Source organism: Gastrolobium bilobum, unplaced genomic scaffold (genome assembly GCF_033153095.1).
Source record: "Gastrolobium bilobum isolate Gb01-03AN ecotype WA unplaced genomic scaffold, APGP_CSIRO_Gbil_v1 utg30383, whole genome shotgun sequence".
In the NCBI taxonomy this organism is placed as follows: domain Eukaryota; kingdom Viridiplantae; phylum Streptophyta; class Magnoliopsida; order Fabales; family Fabaceae; genus Gastrolobium; species Gastrolobium bilobum.
Window position 1 is genome coordinate 179362 of NW_026896919.1, and position 18994 is coordinate 198355.

General features: G+C 30.5%; 2 protein-coding genes across 2 annotated transcripts; one reads left to right on the plus strand and one right to left on the minus strand.

Moving 5' to 3' along the window:
* Positions 1–417: 417 nt before the first annotated feature.
* Positions 418–5270, plus strand: LOC133302813 (uncharacterized). The gene is made up of 4 exons (XM_061502636.1): positions 418–429; positions 685–823; positions 1988–1991; positions 4997–5270. The coding sequence occupies exons 1-4, from the start codon at positions 418–420 to the stop codon at positions 5268–5270; spliced, it is 429 nt and encodes a 142-aa protein (XP_061358620.1).
* Positions 5271–12747: 7477 nt separating this feature from the next.
* Positions 12748–15686, minus strand: LOC133302815 (putative E3 ubiquitin-protein ligase XBAT31). Its single transcript, XM_061502638.1, has 8 exons — positions 15315–15686; positions 15134–15193; positions 14977–15048; positions 14772–14893; positions 14530–14670; positions 14329–14436; positions 13705–13960; positions 12748–13505 (listed from the first exon to the last, which is right to left on the minus strand). Exons 1-8 carry the CDS (start codon positions 15492–15494, stop codon positions 13110–13112), a joined length of 1335 nt encoding a protein of 444 aa, XP_061358622.1. The 5' UTR covers positions 15495–15686; the 3' UTR covers positions 12748–13109.
* Positions 15687–18994: the final 3308 nt, after the last annotated feature.

Here is an 18994-nt window from a genome sequence, read left to right on the forward strand (position 1 = left end):
GGCGGATGCCACCCCCTGCCCCCCTAAATCAGCCTCTGATTAGACAATTTGAGATTAGTGACAAAACTTTTGCATTCTATGTGATGAAGGAAATGAATTTCATCTAAATGGTGGGCATACCACAAAAAAAGGGAGTAACGACATAATAATTCTGTAACCCTTTCTAGTCAACAGAGCTAAAGAAAAAGCAAAGAATGGCACGACTATTGCGGATTGCAAATGATAAGCATTATCACTCGTTATATCACTGTTTTTTTCCCTGTTCTTGCTTGCTCTTTTGCTCTGATTGGACTTGGATTTTACCAAGCATCTCTATATTCTCCGCTTTGAGCAATAATTCACATTTCTATCTAATATCTAAGGTGCCCTTGTGCTGAAAACATTCAACAACGATAATGCAAGAGTGTTGAACAAAACATGGCTGAACAGGTAAACTTTTCTCCACCCCATGTTTAGTTTTTTGGAATTTTCCTCGAGATTCATGTTTTTTCCTCTGGGATTTTCAGTGGTGGGTCTGTGTTTAATTTCTTTATAAGATTCTGAAGTTTGTGGGTCTACGTACATCTGATGAATGCATTGTTGTTTCTTTGTGTTTCGTTTCTTCTGTTGTCGGCTATATGAAGTCAGTGCTTTCTCTGAACCATTTTTTTCCTACAATTGATTTGATGTTAGGATGAGGACTAGACTCTGGGTTTACGGCCACTGAAGGCGAGGATTGAATTCGTCAGAAACGGTAACAATTCCGGGTCTATATCATTCAACACTTTACTAATTACTGGCTCCCAATCTTCTTCTGCAAATTCTTCATCAGATTTAGACAGAGGTCAGTCAAAATTAACAAAAAGTATGATAACATTTTTTTTAGTTTGATTTTATTTGTTTGTAATGTTTATGACCCTTTTCAATTATACCAATTGTAAAAAAAAAATCTTCTCATGCAAAACTTAGTAATTTAATCTTATAAAGTTATCAAATTTTGTAAAACAAACGTAAACTTAAGTAGCAACTGCAATTTAGAATTCAAATTATGTTTAGTTTATCTTTATGTTAATTAGTTTTAAGTTTGTTTTATCTTATCTCATGAGAAAAATTAATTATTTTACTATTGGCAGGGTATTTTACTTCATATCTTAGCAAATGTAAGTAGCTACAAATAGATAGTCCATTGATTACAAGAGGAATCAATGAATTAAGAAATCGCAATATTCTTTTTAAATTATCTCCTCTTTTAGTCTTTTTGTTATTGTTCTCCTTCTCCCTTACCCCTCCCTTATTCTTGATCTAACTGTGGGGTGTTTGGTTCAAGTGAAAATTTTAGTTCACTAGGAAAATGTAATTACCAGAGATCTACAGGGAAAGTGAATTAAATAGGAAAACTAAAAAAAAGTTGTTTTGTTGGAAATTTTACCAAACAAATTGTTTAAAATTTTTGATATGTATGTTTGGTTGAGGAAAAAATATTGATGGATAAATGATATAAATTTACAAATATAACCCCAATAATATATAATATATATATATATATATATCAGAAACCAACTCATCTAGTTCTCTATTCTCTAAACCGAAAATTCTCACCACCTCCATCTTGTTGTTCTATTCTTAACCGAAACTAGCCTTGGTGTTTCTATTTTGCATGTCATCAACTAGCCGAAGCTCGTAAAAGGGAATTTTGTGTGTGGATGTTGCTGAATCAAGAATGGAGCATTTGTTGAGAGCTTGCTACATTATCGATCTAAACATAAGGACTTGGGTCTAAACTGTAGGGGTTTTAGGAAAGGATTACAAGAGTCAAGGAAGATAAACTACTAACTCTGCGAAAATTTCATAACAAGCTGGTATCACTTCTTCCGGACGTCGTTTGCAGATTTGCAAATTTTACCACATTCACAAGGAAGATAAGCTTATGCGCTCACGGGCGCTACAGACAAGAAAGATAACATAATCTTTCTATGAATCTTTCTTTGAATCTTTCTTTACTCTTCAGAGGGGTATTTTGGTCTGGGTTGCCTTTCACCTTCCGCATTTACCTGGCTAACCAACAAAAACCATGTCCCAAATGTCTATCTAAACAGTGACTGTTGCTGGATTTCTACGACCAAACCTGCTTTGCTATGCAAGTAGAATATGTGGGGAAATTTTAAAAATCTGCGTACCAAACAAGGACTTCGACTATACCCAAGTTCATTTGCATGGGCAAGTTTTAAGAAAGCCCTAACCAAACAGCACCTCACTCTCTTTAATTATTCTCCTTTTTCCTTAATATCCCCTTCTTCTAATTTTTATCATTAGATTGGGGCTTTCATTCCTTAACTCACCTTCCATGGCTATATATGTTCCCCTTCGTAGCAATCACAACCATGAATGACCCTTACCAACTAATTCGATTTAGTTTAACGGAGATGAATGTCATGAAAATGCTTGAGAAACTTTTCAAAAAAAATGGTTATATTGTGTTCAATGGGGAAGTTAAATCCATAGGTGATACCTACACAATATGCAAAGAAGACTCAATGCTTCAAATTTGATCTTGGTGGAGCCGCAACTCAACCTCGAGGACGAGGTTGTTTCCAAGGGCGATGAAATGTAGCAACTGTCATTTAGAATTCAAATTATGTTTAGTTTATCTTTATCCTAATTAGTTTTAGGGTTCGTTAGATGTCTTGTTATAGGACATCCTTTTGCTCCTACAACCCATTTTTAACTATGTATTTCGGAGATTACATAGTTATAATATTAAAGTTATTTTTTTTCTCTCTTCCACGTCAGCAAAAAAAGCAACTTTAATATTATAACTATCTGCTCCCAGAATACATAGTTAAAAATGAGTTGCAGGATAAAAATCTCATTCCTACAACATAATACTTATATTTCCCTTAATTTTAAGTTTATTTTATCTTATCTCATTAGCAGAATTAGTTATTTTATTTCAAATCATGTTATCAGGCATTTCATTTCATCTATTAGTAAATGTAAGTAGCTATAAATAGATATAATCCACTGATCACGAGAGAAATCAATAAATTAAGAAATCATAGTTTTCCTTCCAAATTATCTCTTCTCTCATAATCTTTCTCTTATTCTTCTCCTTCTTCCCTTATTCATTTCTTATTCCTGATCTAACTTCTCTATGAGTCTCTTCAATCATTCTCATTTTCCCCTAATATCCCCTCCTTCTAATTTTTATTGCTATAAGGATTCATATTTTTCTTTCTTTCTCTTCTCTTTATATAGGTCAAGAAATAAAATTATTTTTTATAATATGAGATACAATAAAAAAAATTTAATACATGAAAACTTCTTTAAACTTCTGTGCCTAAACTGGAAAGGGCCAACTACGGAGGGTGACAGTTTTTCTTTTCTTTCTTTCTTTTTTCTTTTAAGTCCTGGAGAGGTTCATAATGGATACGGTAGAAGTTCATGGGAGATCTTAATGGAAGGGAATTAAAAATAAATAATTAAATTAAGGAATTTGAATCCTTATCTATTTTGTAAATGTCTTATAATTTTATTGACTGAATTGTGTCAAAAGATTATGTAGCTAAAGAGCTGAGAGGGCGGCCGGGCCAAGAAAGTATATAATTTTTTCTTTTTTTGGTATGCTAGTCTTTTCAATTAATTATGAGAAATATAAAAGTAACTTCTAAAGAAACAAGAATTACTCGAAGAATTATATGTCTTATATTTTTATTTCTACTTAGCTGAACGACGTCGACTAAATTATATATATAATTGGAGCAACTAATTAACATGTTTCTTATGTCATGTCATGCCCTTTGCTTCATTTAGTTGCTGCATAATTTTCTTTGCATTTGACAATCAAGGATCTTACGAGACATTAGCTATGATTGAACTATAAAATGAAATGTAATATAATGGGATATGATGAATTAATGAAATGAAATAAAAATGTTAAATGATTCTTTAAATATTTTACAATAAAATAAAATAAAGTTTATATTTCATTATTTGAAAAATTATTTAAGGAGATTAATAAATTATTATTATTATTTTATTTTATACTTTTAAATTAAGAGGAGAAAAACATAAATATTAGAGAGAATGGAATATAATATATCTCATTGCATTCTATTTTATTTTATTTCATTGTAAATAATTTAAAAATATATTAATGTCATTTCATTATATTATGCCTTATTTGATCCTACTTCAAACAAGTATTTCAGTAGCCTGATATATTTTTCTATTTAGCTGAACGACGTTTTAACTATAGATATAATTGGAGCAACTAACATTATATTTCTTATGTCATGCCCTTTGTTTAATTTAGTTTAGTTGGTGCATATTTGTCTTTGCATTTTACAATCAAGAGGATTTAATGAAACTTATGTTTTGATATTTAATGATGAGTGTAATGGAAGTAAATGTGATAAAATATAAGGTGTGGAATGAAATGAAATAAAAATACTATATAATTATTTGTACAATTTATGTTGAAACAGAGCAAAGTTTCTGTTTTATTATTTGAAAAGTAAATAGAATGGTCAGGTGATTAGGGAATAATAACTTGATTCTATACATATTCTCCACGTTGGAGGGAAGAAAAACATAGGTATTAAATGGAATTGGATGAAATATATTCTATTATATTCCATTAAACATAAAGTTGATGTGCTAACTTGAAACTATGATAACTTAATCATTATTGAAATACCCTTTATAGGTAGCATTTGGTGGCCAATCTTCTTCGTAGCTTAACATACCACCTACATTAAATTTATCTCTGATTGACCATAAAGGCCTACCCTCCATAATAATTTAGTGTAATTAGATAAATTAATTATCTTAAGTGTTTTGAAGGACTCACTCCTCAACATTTTTTTTTTTTTGGTAAAAACTCACTCCTCAACATTAAATTGACCAAGGGTGAGCTTTAATCTTTTTTAGGTAATCAAGTGAGCTTTAATCTATGTTATCTTGGATCACTCGGAGCTTATAATTCACTCTTGCCTAAAACCATGTGTCTTTAATTCAGTCCACAGGGTCAACAAAGTACCACATTTGGGAGCCTCATAGGTGTTTATAGTATTTTAGAGCTATCTAGAAGATCACTAAGAGGAGCTAAAACAGAAGTCTTTGAGAGCAAGAAGGGGAAGAAATTCAATTTGAGCTCATGGTTATTCAGTCTGTGCTCAACGAGTAGAAAATCTAAAGCTGAGAACAACAAAAATAATCCTCTATCCCTCATTCCCTTGGTCAAATTTCTTGCTGTAGAGATAAGAGCTGCAAATGAAAATAGAAGGAGCTAGAGCCATCTTTTAGATTAATATTGATACAATAACAAGTTTTAAAAGCTACGAATCCAGGACTAAACTTTAAACCTCTCCCAAAGATAGTATTATGAAAGATCAAACACATGTTCTTATCCTCATCTGTTCAGCTCCTTAGTGCCAACTGAACTACTATCATTTGGTAAACACCCATTTTTTAAATAACAAACACTCCAATCATATATTATACCATCAAGTAAAGTTTAAAATATTGGTGATAGTAGCAACTAGGATTGATATAATGGTGGAGTATTTGAGTAGTTTATATGAAGTTATAACCTTATAAGTTCGATCATAATGCCATCATTGTATAAAAAATATTATTGATGAGATTCTATTCTAATAGGCTACAAATGAACTACCCCAATAAGTAGTTTATTATTACAATTCTATTTAAAATCCTAAAATATTAGGTTCAAAACTATCAAAAAAAATTAATAGTTTAATGTTATGCTCACGACAAGTGCACCGGTCGCACAAGAAATAAAGAAGTGAGTAAAATATTATTCCTGCAAGGATTAGGTGCTCCAAGCATTAGTTCACTATTTTTACTTAATTTGGAAAAATCAAATGGTGGTTTGAAAAGAGTAATGTCTAATTGATGAGAAATCAATTAAAATAAATTACTAAAATAAAGAAACTAGTTAAAAACAAGAAAACAAGATTTCAATTGAATTTTATAAATAACAAGAAAAATGTAGCTAGGGTTCGAATTCCCCCAATTGCTCACCTCACTTGTTGTTAATTCTTAATTACCATTCCTTTTAAAGATGACGATCGATTTTCTAAATTTGACTAGGCCCGAATGTCTCGACATATCCTAGCCCTGTATTCCCCTTAAGATTTCTAATGTCTCAGTGAAACTATAACTGAAATACGCATTAAGAATCAGAACCAAATGATTGCATAAGTTATTAGCCTATGTCTAGGTCAAACAACGTTATGATGAATTAGCATTTCCAGTTTCATCTACGTACCAACATCTCTATTGCCATAGATAATTCTTAAATCATTCTATGGGCAGCAAACCCATAAAAAGCATTAAGGACAAAAAAATTCATTCAAACAAAGAAAGGAAAGATGCATTAAGAAATTAATCATCAAGTAATAAATTCACATATTATCCTTTGAGAGACTTGTGTCGAATTCCTAATTAATCTTTCTTTAAATATCACCAATCAATTCACTTAGTTAGTTAAACCTTAATCTCTTGGCAAACTAACCCTTCACCCCTCTTCAAGAACCTAATGTCTTAGTGTTTCTTAAAAAGGCTTAAGTATTAAGAACAAGAATCACTTGATTGCAAAGATCATATGTCTACGTATGCAAACCTAGGATGAAATTATGAAAGTAATTAATATACCAATATGTCTATTGCACACACAAACCATAGATCATTCTACAAGGAGTAAACTCATACAAAGCATTAAAATAGCATAATTTCATTCAATAAAAGAGGGGAGAATCCATGTCAGAATTCAACACCAACAAACTTCAAAGGATAAAGAGTTCCATCTTCCCCTAACTACAAGAAAATCTAGCCTTCTAAGACAGTAGATGAAAGAAAACTATAAAAATCCATCTCCCTTTCGTGAAAAGCTCCTTTAGAAAGTCATGAAGGTAATATTTATAAAGACATTGGTTCCTAAGAATTAGGATTGAGCTTTTCTTTTATAGGCACTCATGTGCCAAATCTTCTAAATAAGATTTTATCTGTTTTTTGTAGCAATTAATCATGATATTTGTGTCTTCATATCTTCTCAAATATCTAAAACACAAAAAAAAACTTAATTAATCATAAAAAATAATTTAATAACAATGCATCTCATTATTTTAATATTAACAAATTATAAACATTATATTCATATTTTAGTCCTTAATTTAGGAGTTTTAAGTCTCCATTTTGCAATCAAAATATTATGAACTTAAGGTGTATCATTTGATTAAAAAACTTTACGTATTGACATTGAACAAGAAAAGCGATAATAAAGTGGTGTACCTAGGGGTGCTAAACGAGTCAGGGGCCTTTGGCTAGGCTCGTGAAAGCCTGAGTTTTTATGTCTGAAATTGATTGTTGGAACCAGGCTTGGACTTGTATAAAAGTTCGTTTAATAAAAAGGTCTCAGGCTCCAATCCAAAAGATCAGTCTTAGAGCCTCTCAGGCTGGCCTAATATATTAATTTTTATTTTTATTTTATATTTTTTATACTACTTGTGATAGCCCTCTCTCTCTCTTCAATCCATTTCATCCCATTTTGTTAATTAAACAGACTTTTTGAATGATTTTGTTTTATATTATGTTGTTTGGGTATTCATTAAATTTATGAATATTTATGGAAAAACTAGTGTTGTTGACTGTATATTTTGTTTGGATAAATTTTTGCTGTCTTATTTTGTTTTAAACAGGCTAAACCAGACTTTTATTTTTTTGTAAATAAGACAGGCCACAGGCTGAAATTATATTCATAACAGGTAACAAGCTTGGTCAGGATGACACATTTAAACATAGGCTTAGCATTTTAAGATCAAAACTCGGCTCGGCTCGGCCCATTAATACCCCTAGGTGTACCCTTGTGGAAAGTCTAAAATTATTGGGGAGATTTATATACTAAAAAAAATATTGGTGAGATTTATTTGAATAAGTTTTAACAATGAATTACAATATATAATAGAATAAACATCACATTTCAGTCCAAATTTTTTAACTTATTAGATTATTAAGTCATTTGATTTATATGATTTTCTTATTGTCTATTCATATTCAATGTATGACTTTTTCACTCACGCCCACATTGTATTCAAACTCGAATTCTCATTAATATCTTTCCTATGTGTGATATAATAATATTGAAAATATGGCAATCAAACACACTCACTCACAATCAAAGTAAACAAGAAAAGAAATAAATATAGATTTATCTTGATTCATCCCAATTTAGGGTTACGTTTAGCAATAGGTTTTCCAATAAATTATGCTCTAAGCATTCATTACAATTCTATTATGAGATATTATTAATTGAGCTTTTCAATATAAAATTAAAATTTATCCTTGGAAGTATTATGAAGAAGATAATTTATACTTGTATATTATTTTGCTTCTATATATATTAAGAGATGCAAGAAAGAAGCATTTTAATATGTTTATTTTTTAATTTTCATTACCAAAATTACGTTCAATACTATTATACAATTAAATTATACTTGGAAATGTTATAATTAAAGAAGATAATTTGTACTTGTATTTATTTTACTTCTATAAATAGAATATACTACATATATTTATCATTAAAATATTACAAGGAAGAAGCATTTTAATATGTTTATTTTTTATTTTTATTATCAAAATTTTTTTATTTTATATATATATATATATATATATATATATATATATATATATATATATTGATATATACATTTGTGTGTGTATTCTAATTCTAACTATTAAGTATCCTATACAGTGCAGATCCTTATTTTCAAATTTAAATAAGTTTTAGTTAATTGATGTAAATCATTATAATTGTTTACGAATTAGTTTAGATATGATATTTAATCTCATTTGAAAACACAACCACTTAAAATTTGAGAGTTTATAAGAAATTAAAATTTGAAGACGGATTTAAAAAATAGGGTATTTTAAATAAAGAATTGATATGTGATAAGCAATACTAAATAAAGATTTGCTAGGAAATAGAACAACAAAGAAGAATATGTGATTTCTAACTGAAATCACATGCAAATAGAGAAAGAGAATACATTAAATTAAATTCTCACCCTTAAGAATAAGGATTTTATTTTATTATATGAAGTAGATTAACAATAAAACATAAGAAAATAAGGTGGCAAGTAGTTCAACTAGTACAGTCCTATGCAGGTACAAGAATTGACAATCAAATCTCATTTCTAGTACTCCTTGGAGCCACAAAGTAGTTATTTCATTTTTTAAGGTGTAACGTGTCTGAGTTTATGTACGTGTGATCTCAACAATAAAGCTAATAATTCATAATATTTTTATGAAAGTAATTTTAAAATTAAGTTGTGAAAATACTATTATGAATCCTTTAAGTTTCCTATGCATCATGTGAATACAAGAATTTAAAATCTCATTTCTAGTACTCCTTGGAGCCACAAAGTAGTTATTTCCTTTTTAAGGTGTAACGTGTCTGAGTTTGTGTATGTGTGATCTCAACAATAAAGCTAATAATTCATAATATTTTTATGAAAGTAATTTTAAAATTAAGTTGTGAAAATACTATTATGAATCCTTTAAGTTTCCTATGCATCATGTGAATACAAGAATTTATCTGCTTCAATAATGCCTATGTGCCTTTCCATGCACATTAAAAAAGAAAAAAAAGTCCTATGTGTGCATTATAAAGTTAGGTGCAGCCGCTGAAATTTTCTTTCCATATGTTCTTATTTTAAAATAAATTATGTCTAGTGCTTACTGATACTTGACAGCCATTGGCCCCAACCAAAATAAAAAATACAAAGTAAAAGAGGGTATGTCTGCTATTAGTCATTTAAGTTCATCAAATTAATGTTTAGAGAATAACATCTTCCCATTCCGATGGCCCAAGAGACTTTTTGAAAATTTTCTAAATGTGATTAATCTAATAGCACCATTTTTTACTTTTAATTTTTTGACATGTACTTTTTGACACGTGTTAGAAAATGATATGTTATTTATATAAAGTATAAATGAGTTTACATTTCTACGGCTGTTGTACGTGCAACAATTAAATATTTGTCATATATATACATGAAAGCATTAAATGCGGAGAATCATAACCATATAAAAGATGAAAGTATTAAATATGAGAAATCATAACCATATACATGTCGTTACTGTACGTAAAACGGCTGCAGAAATAATTTTACCTTATATAAAAAGTTTGTAACGATATAGCCACACATAATTGATAAAAATGTAATTTTATCTAATATATATATATCAAAATTAAATTCTTAAGAGAATAAGCATTTGCTATATTAAATTTATAAAATATTTAATTTTTTCTTCTTTAAAAAGTTAAATTAATTTAATAAAATAATAAATATGTTGTATTTAATCTTTGACATGTTAAAAAAAATTAAATTAAATCTTAGCATTGCTTACCGTACGTGACACGCTCTTCACTTCTTATTCGGATTCATGTGAATCTGCAACCACTTTGATTGGATCCAAATGTCAAGGTTACGAGATTCTGAATTATTTCCATTTTGATATAGCATAGGCCCCATGTGATTATGAATATGACCCATTATTGTAGATATTTCTGAATGTAATTTGTCGGCAGAAACCGTTGCTAATATCTAGTAAAGATCAACTCTAATATCTTGAAGTCTTGTATAACAAATTGTCCTATTTAATTTATATTTTCAAAGTCCCCCATACCAATAAATTTAAAATTGTAATAATCTATAGTGAGTAATATCATTTTTTTGTGAACACATAAGTGACGCATGTATGCTACTTTTACCAAAACTAAGCTCACTTATTTTCTTGTTCCTTTCAAAAATAGTTTTTACCATACAAGAGTATATATATAATTTGTTTAATTAAAACAACTATATAGAAAAATGTACTTAGTTTATTTTAAAATAAGAGTTTTTTTTTTAACATTTGTGAAAATTTACGGGACACTTAAACCAATATTATTAGAACCGATTCGGTCATTGATCCAGCCTTGGTACATAATTACAGGCCGTGAGTTACCGTTGAACTGCATGACTAGGGTTAGTACATAAAAACCTATATTTTATCCATAAAAATGCATAAAATATTCAAATATATGTAAAATATTGTTATACTTGGCTGCAAGCATATATAATTTTTGTGGAGATAAAAAAAAATATACAATATATTTAAAAGAAATAAATAAAGAAAAAAAATTCAAGTATCAGGTAATCATATATAATTCTTCTACCAAATATCATCAACTAAACATATTTAATAATTATAAGGCATTTACCAACAACTCTTCTTATAAAAATGGATTTGTAAAGAATTAATATGTCACATTCTCTTAATTTATTGTTTCACAAATTGCTTCAGTCGTAGAAATTGAATTTGAGATCAGTATATTAATAACAAACAAAATTAAAAAAGTTTTTGAGTTCCACACTTATTTTAGACAATACAAGACAATTTTATTTTATTTTTTATTTTATAAAAATGTATGACCCATTAATTTTTATTACCCAATCAGATCACCAATTTTGATCGAGCCGATATATACCACCAGATACTTAACTCGAATTTGTCAGATGATTAGTTCGCCGAATTTCGGATCTAACCGGCTATATAACCCTGCTTAAAAGAACATAATGGACACCGACAGGACAGACACTTTACACGGAGCGATTATTATTGTAATTATTTGTGCTCGCATATAAGTAATTCAGTAATTGCTTGTAATTTTGTAAATTTACGTAACTTAAATGCTGTTAGTCACATCCCACGAGTTGCAGGTACAATGAATAAATGTTTGACAAATTCTTGGTTCGAAGCCAATGTCCGCTTTTTCACAACAACTCAATCTTTCACATATTTAATAATTCTTTATAAATTAATATGAAATTTATGCCCTTTGAGTAATTATTCATTCAAATGTGATTTTGATTATTATTATTATTCAATCTATATTCATTCTGTCAACATCACTTTTTGCACTTAGGTATCTAAACACAAACTATTTCATTTTACTCGTTTTTAATCAAAATTACCTAAAATCAAGTTTGCAAACGTTCACCTAAACACACTTACCAATCACTATTTCATGTTTTACATGTATTATGGATTTAATTTTGATATATCGTTAATATCAAAAAATTATATTTTATTTAATGATATAGTGTGACATCATTAAATGAAGTTCACTTCAAATGTAATTATTAACAAAATAAAATTCATTACTTCGACTTTTTTTATGACATTTTCGACTTCATGGTTGATTATATAACTTTTTTTACCAAATAATATAACCGTTCGATTATTTCGACTTAGAGATAACTATGATTGGGAGTTGGAACGTAGCCCTCAAAGAACAGGTCAAACGCGTTGCATCTGTACCACAGCGTATGAAGAAGTGACTGGCCAATTAATGCCTCGCATGGTATAAATTTCTTTTGTTTGCTTTATAGCTGCGTGTCTCTTTCCTTTTTTTGTTGCTAAGAAGTTACCAACAAAACCTGGTTGGTACGTGGTGGTGGCCATCCGAAATTATTAGACAAGCACAAGAATTGAAGAGTATTCAGACATTCAGACATTGGATCAATAATCTACTATACGTTGCAAATTCTACGTGTCAAAATTGCGTTAGATCATGTGACTTCGATAGGAGCCAAGTTAGAAGTGTGACACATCACTTGATCTTGTCCTTGTTGTGTTATATATTAAGTCAAGGATCCTCCGAAGTGCACAAGTTATTCTTCCAACGGAGACATGATCACATGACAAGCAACAGCAGGCCATGTCTTTTTCTTTTGTAATTTATTGCTCATATCATATGGATACAAATAAATAAACCAAGATGCAAATAAGCAATTACATTTTGATATAATAATGACTTATACTTTCGAGAGAAATTATTCTCACTTTACTAGCTTACGTATAATAGTATTATTGACAACGCCCAAAATCATCGACGCAGGTGATGCTCCTTCATTCTCAAGTAATAATAATAATAACACTACAACAACACTTTGTACCTACCCGGAACTTCACTTCACTTCACTTCACTTCAACTCACTTTGCTTATTTCCCAAAATTACATAATATTCCTTCCAATTTTTAACTTTCATCATTGATTACCACAATCACTGTTTATCAACCCACTCAGCAGCAACCCTTCCAGAGCTGCGTCCACCCAACTTTCCGAATGAACTCACATTGGATAATCCCTTGAAGCTGCTGCTACCACCGTCGTTTAAGTTTCTGAGTTTCCTTGACTTGCTTAGCTTGGAACAATTGACATCAACACTATCTTGATCAGCTAATTCATCATGGCTTTCTATCTTCACAACCACCAATCTAGCTATGGTGCTTCGACAAAATGGACAAACTGGTGCAGTAAGACAAGCAGTGGCAGGGTTGGGCTTGTTGTGGCAACAGAGGGCTAGTGTGCATTGTGCACACATTTGGTGGCCACAGTTTTGAACTTCAATTGTGCATACCTGCTCAAAGCAGATGCAGCATAATTCCGATTCACTAACCTGCATAACATTAGACCCCATCATGAGGTGTATAAGTTTTATTGGCCCTACAATTAGAATACAAATATAATGGTTCAACTTTTTTGACTTCCTATTATGAATTTTCTGATTTATCAGGAACTATATTTCCATACTCTTGATTCAATCCACTTGCAAAACACAATAAGTTGGTATATATACACACAGGGTGTCAAATTACCTCAGAGATATCGTCATCCACCCCATCAGAATGTGATGGAGATGGAAGAGAGTATGCACTACCCTTCAATATGTTTTTCTCCCTTTCTCTGTTTGCGTCCATCAAGGCCTGTTCTAATAAAGCCTTGGCTTCCGGATTAAGTTCACTGATGAACTTCAATGGAGATGGCCAGACAAGAGGCTCTGCAGATGTAGGATTTAGCAACGACGCACATGCTCTATGTTTGTGTTTCAGAGCAACCATATATGGTATTCGCCTGCACAAACACACCAAACAACATGAAGACAATTCCATTTATTCTGAGAATCAATGATGAGGAAAGATGCCTGGTTAAATTCAATGAATCTATGTTACTAATGAATGACCAAATCTTTAAATGAGTTAAGTTGCTCCCTAAAGTTAAGAAGTTGCAACAGGAAGAAAAATGCCAAATATGAGTACAAGAGGAGGGCCCATCAAAACAAGTGATGGAATCATCAGATCAAGGATTTTCCTAAAAGACTTGAAATTTGATATTACAACAACACAGTAAGATAACTAAACCATAACCAAACAAGCCACATAAATTAAGATGAAGTGTGTTTAGATAAGTTAAGAATTAGAGTTAAAGAAACTAAACAATACCCTGATGCATCACGTTGAAGACGATCCGCACCCCATGCCAATAGTTCACGAATGCAATCAAGAGATCCTCCTCTAGCTGCTAGATGAAGAGGAGTGCTCCCAGGACAACTGCAAATAGCAATTGATTAAACAACAAAACACAAAGGAACACATCAGATTCAAGCCACTCACCAAAGAGCTTTTAATTTGAAAGATCATTACCCATATCCACCAGTTGCAGCAGAAACAAGAGCTCCATTATCTAATAGAATATGCACACATTCAGGCCGTCTTTGACGTGCTGCCAAGTGCAATGGCGTTGTACCCTTTCCATCTCTAATATTCACAAACCGAACAAATCCCCTGAAATGAATTGAAAAAAATAAAAAAGAGTAAAAACAACAACAACAACAAAAAAAAAAACATAACAGCATCAATTGATACCGAAACAGAAAAGGACCAACCAAGAAGCAGCCACAGGACTAGATTGAGCAGCAGAAAGAATTGCCTTCAGACAAGAAGAATGACCGTAATAGGCAGCATAGTGTAAGCAGGTTCTTCCATAAAGCGTATCAAACATCAAAACCTGAGAATTTCACATTTCAGTTTTCGAAATTTAAAAAAAGAATGGTAACTCAGGTATGAGACTGAAATGAAACATTTAATTACATTAGCTCCAGCTTCAAGAAGCTTCTCAACACAAGCGATCTTTCCGTGCATTGCAGCCAACATAAGCGGAGTCTGAAGAATTCACAACGCAATGAAAGGTAAGCGAAGGTACCATTTTTTTGAATTAGGGAATATAATATAGCCACAAGTTAATTACCTGCTTTTGTCGATTTAAAATATCTGGGTTAACAGATCCATCTAATAGCCTTGATAGAATCTGCAAAGAAAAAAACCCAGCAAAAAATCTGAGAGACCCACGAATGAATATCCAAATCTGCGTGAATTGAACGCAGAGAAGAAAGTGAGAACTGAAAAGAAGAAGAAGAAGAAGAAGGGACCTCGATCTGGCCATTAGCTGCAGCAATATGAAGAGGAGAGTGGCGATCGTAGAGAGTGGTGTGGTGTAACAGAGTTGGGTCTGTCTCTAACAGAGTTGTGACAATTTGTAGGTCACCGTGTTGCACGGCGGTGAAGAGGCCATGGTCATGGCTGCTTCTGCAACTAAGGCCTTGACCCATTATGCAGAGTCTCAGGTGGTGGTTGACGGAGAGGTGAAGTGGTTCACCTTCCCCTTTTGGCCTGGCTGCGCCACCTGGTGGACTCGATTGCTGAATGTTCTGAATAAATAAGATTTTACATTACAAGTTGTAGTTGTGTGTGTTGTGTGTTGTGTGAAACAATGGCAAAGGTTTCTAGAGAGAGAGAGAGAGGGTAGAGATGGTAGCTGACCGTGTCAGTGATTAGCAGTTACTGAGAATGACTTCGGGCAGCGCTTAGATTCCGCGTAAACCTTAGCTTCCCCTAACCCAAATATTACCCGTTACTGTTATTCAAACTGATGGCCCATTTTTTTCAACGACCGTGCCTAATTACTGCAAAAAAAAAAAAAAAAAAAATCATTTTACGTAATACGTACTGCATATCAATATTTTTCGTACTGTAATCATGATGCAATAAATGACCAAACTGCTTATCCATGCGAATTATCATGTTCCTTTTAATTATGTTTCATTTTAAAAATATATATATATATATTACATTTTTTGAGGGAAAAAAACTCCCTTAGAGAAATTTTAATTTAAAACTATTTAACCGTCAAAATAGACTAATACAAACGCACACTTTAGACCATTGATGTTTCAAACAAGTTAATTGAATTAACAAAATTTGATGAACAAGATTTTACTAATTTAAGGTAGCTTTAAAAGTAGTTTATAATATATTTTTATCACCAGCTAATATAATATTAATATTAATATTAATATATATATATATATATATATATATATATATGATTATTTAGTATTAATCCTCTATATTTGACTAAAGAAGTTATTTTTCATATTTAAATATAGAAAATGATCTGTTTATAATTTTTTTTTAAATTACACTAAATATAATCGGCCATACACTCTTAATTAAAATATGACTGATCAGATATAATGTAATTTATAAAAGTTTCTAAATAAAAAATATGTAAATATACCATTTCTCTTCAAATATATGACCTTTGTTAAAAAATAAAATAAAAAACTAAAAAATCTTACTCTATATATCTACATATGTCTATGCATATAGGTCTCGTATTATGTTACTGCTGTAATCGTTTTTTAAAAAAAGAAAAAAGAAAAAAAGAGCTTTATGTGTAGTGAATTATTTCTCTCATGTTTTTTCAATATTTCACCTTTAAAAATTGATTTGATTAAATCTATTAGTTTAATATTAATTGTAATTATTTTTCATTATAGGTGAATGAAGAAAACAACCAATTAATTAAACGAATCAGTTAAAAGGAATTTGTCTCAATTCAATTAATATGATAATAATTGCAATTATTTTATTTGACGGATTAAAAGAAACGAAATAATTAAAATATTAAATAATTTAATTAAAATAAATTTTATATCAATTAAAAATTCATTTTTTTATAGACAATTAAAAATTCATTAAATGTAACTAAAATTCACACAAATAAATATTATATTCTCAATAACATATTACAATGAAATTAAATTCACTCATCAAAAAGATAATAATATAATTATCTTGTAACTATATAATTCATCAAACATATCAATTAAATTATAACAACTGTTTAAAATGAATTAAAATTCAATTTAATGAATTTATCAAACATAGTAATTATTATAGTAATTCAATCAAAAAATTTCTGCAACAATTATTTTAACTTCAAATTACAAAGGATTCATATATTTATAGTTTTTTTCAAGGGTTTCAATTTTATCATATTATAAATACATTTTGTGTGCAGTTCAAATCTATTAAAAAATAAAAAAAAAATGCTGCATAAAAATCAAAGGGTCACTGATAGAAGAAAATTATAACTCTTATATAACATGAGAAAATATTTTTCCATTTTTCAAATTATTCATTCCTTATATATTTTATTTGGTTTTTTTCATTACTCAGTTTATGGTTTTATCTTGTTTATTGTAGTTTAATTAATTTCTTTTATCTTTTTCCTTTGTATAACCTTCTACTTTTTTTTTAATTATCTTCAAGTGTTTCTTTTCCTAATTTTAGAAATATAAATAACCCAGACAACATAAAATCTGTATAATATTTTTCATTACTTCATGTTAAGTTATTTTTGTTTCATTCAATTCGTCTTTTCTTAACATGAAGTAATGGGAAAAAAAAATGTATATCAAATAGCATGGGTGATAATTTTGAGGTAAATTAGGGAAGCACAGGGGAAATAGACTTTATTGGACATATCAGCTGCTAGCTAATTTTGAGATGTGAAGTTTAACTCAGATTTGACTTGTGTGTTAATAGGTTTGGTGAGTGAACTATTCTATGATATTCGATCTCATTTATATCAAACTTAAATCACATAAATCGTACCAAAAATTGATACGTCTATTAGTCACTATGATAAATATGAAATTTAATATTTTCATTAATAAAAACCTTATAGTAACCCTGCAAGCCGAGTGATGTGTACTTTTCTCATGTGTTGTTGAAGATATTTTAAGTCCCTGTCTCTCTCTAGGAGATACTATTCGACACGCTAAACTGTGTTTAATTCATTTATTTAGTTGGGAAGTCCAAGCTATATAATTACATATCATATATCATTGATAATAATATTTTATTCAGAAGCAAACATATAAAATTAAAGAGGATCAAAATGTTGAAAAGGGGATCACAATGACTAAAAGTTCAGATTTCAAACTAGGCTCCACGCGTTGCCAATTTGGATGCAACTGTCTGGTCTAGCTATTTACTTGGGTTTTTGACCCTTTTGTCTCTAATTAAATAATTAATAACCAATTTGCCCCTCCCCCAGAACTATCCACCATCATGCTCCCATTTAGTCGATTATGTTGCACTTTTAATCGACTAAATGGGCTAAACTCAGAAATTATGAAACGCGAATTTCAGTCGACTTAAAACTCATCTTAATCGACTAAATTGTTTGCACTTTTAGTCGACTAAGCACATTATTTAGTCGACTAAATGTCGCAGATCAGGTTTTTTAAAAAAACCCCCCCCCCATTTCGCAAAGGGGGTTATTTTCAAACCCTAATCGACTAAAAGGCTGTATTCTGTCCCCTCTCTCCAACCAAGTCCGAATCTCAACCCTTGAAGGTGCGATTGAAGCTTCCTTGGTTCACACTTGCGAAATCGACATTTAGGTAACGTATTCTGACTTGCATTTGGTTTTAAGTTTAGTTTTTATTTTGGTTTTCTTCATGCATTTGATTTATGTTTGCGGTTTTGTGGATTTAGGTTAGGGGTAGGGTGCTAAGTGTGTTGTGAGGGTGAGGGTTAGGGTTGATGTGGTGCCTTAGGCGTAGGGTTAGGGTTAGGGTTAGGGTTTACGTTGCTGTTTTGGTTGGGTTGTAGTGTTTAGGGTTAGGAATGGGTTTTTGTGTTTTGTTTTAGGGTGTAGGGTTAGGGTTAGGGTTAGGGTTAGGGTTTCTGTTTCTGTTTTAGGGTTAGGGATTGGGTTTTTGATTTCTGTTTTATTTTAGGATTAGGTTTTGTTTTT

Excerpts from the sequence above, each read along its gene's own strand:
- LOC133302815 (XM_061502638.1), bottom strand. The coding sequence starts at position 15,494 with ATGGGTCAAGGCCTTAGTTGCAGAAGCAGCCATGACCATGGCCTCTTC. Across the intron at positions 15,049-15,133 it reads TTTTAAATCGACAAAAGCAG|ACTCCGCTTATGTTGGCTGC; the intron begins GTAATTAACTTG and ends TGAATTCTTCAG. Across the intron at positions 13,961-14,328 it reads CTTCAACGTGATGCATCAGG|GCGAATACCATATATGGTTG; the intron begins GTATTGTTTAGT and ends GTGTTTGTGCAG.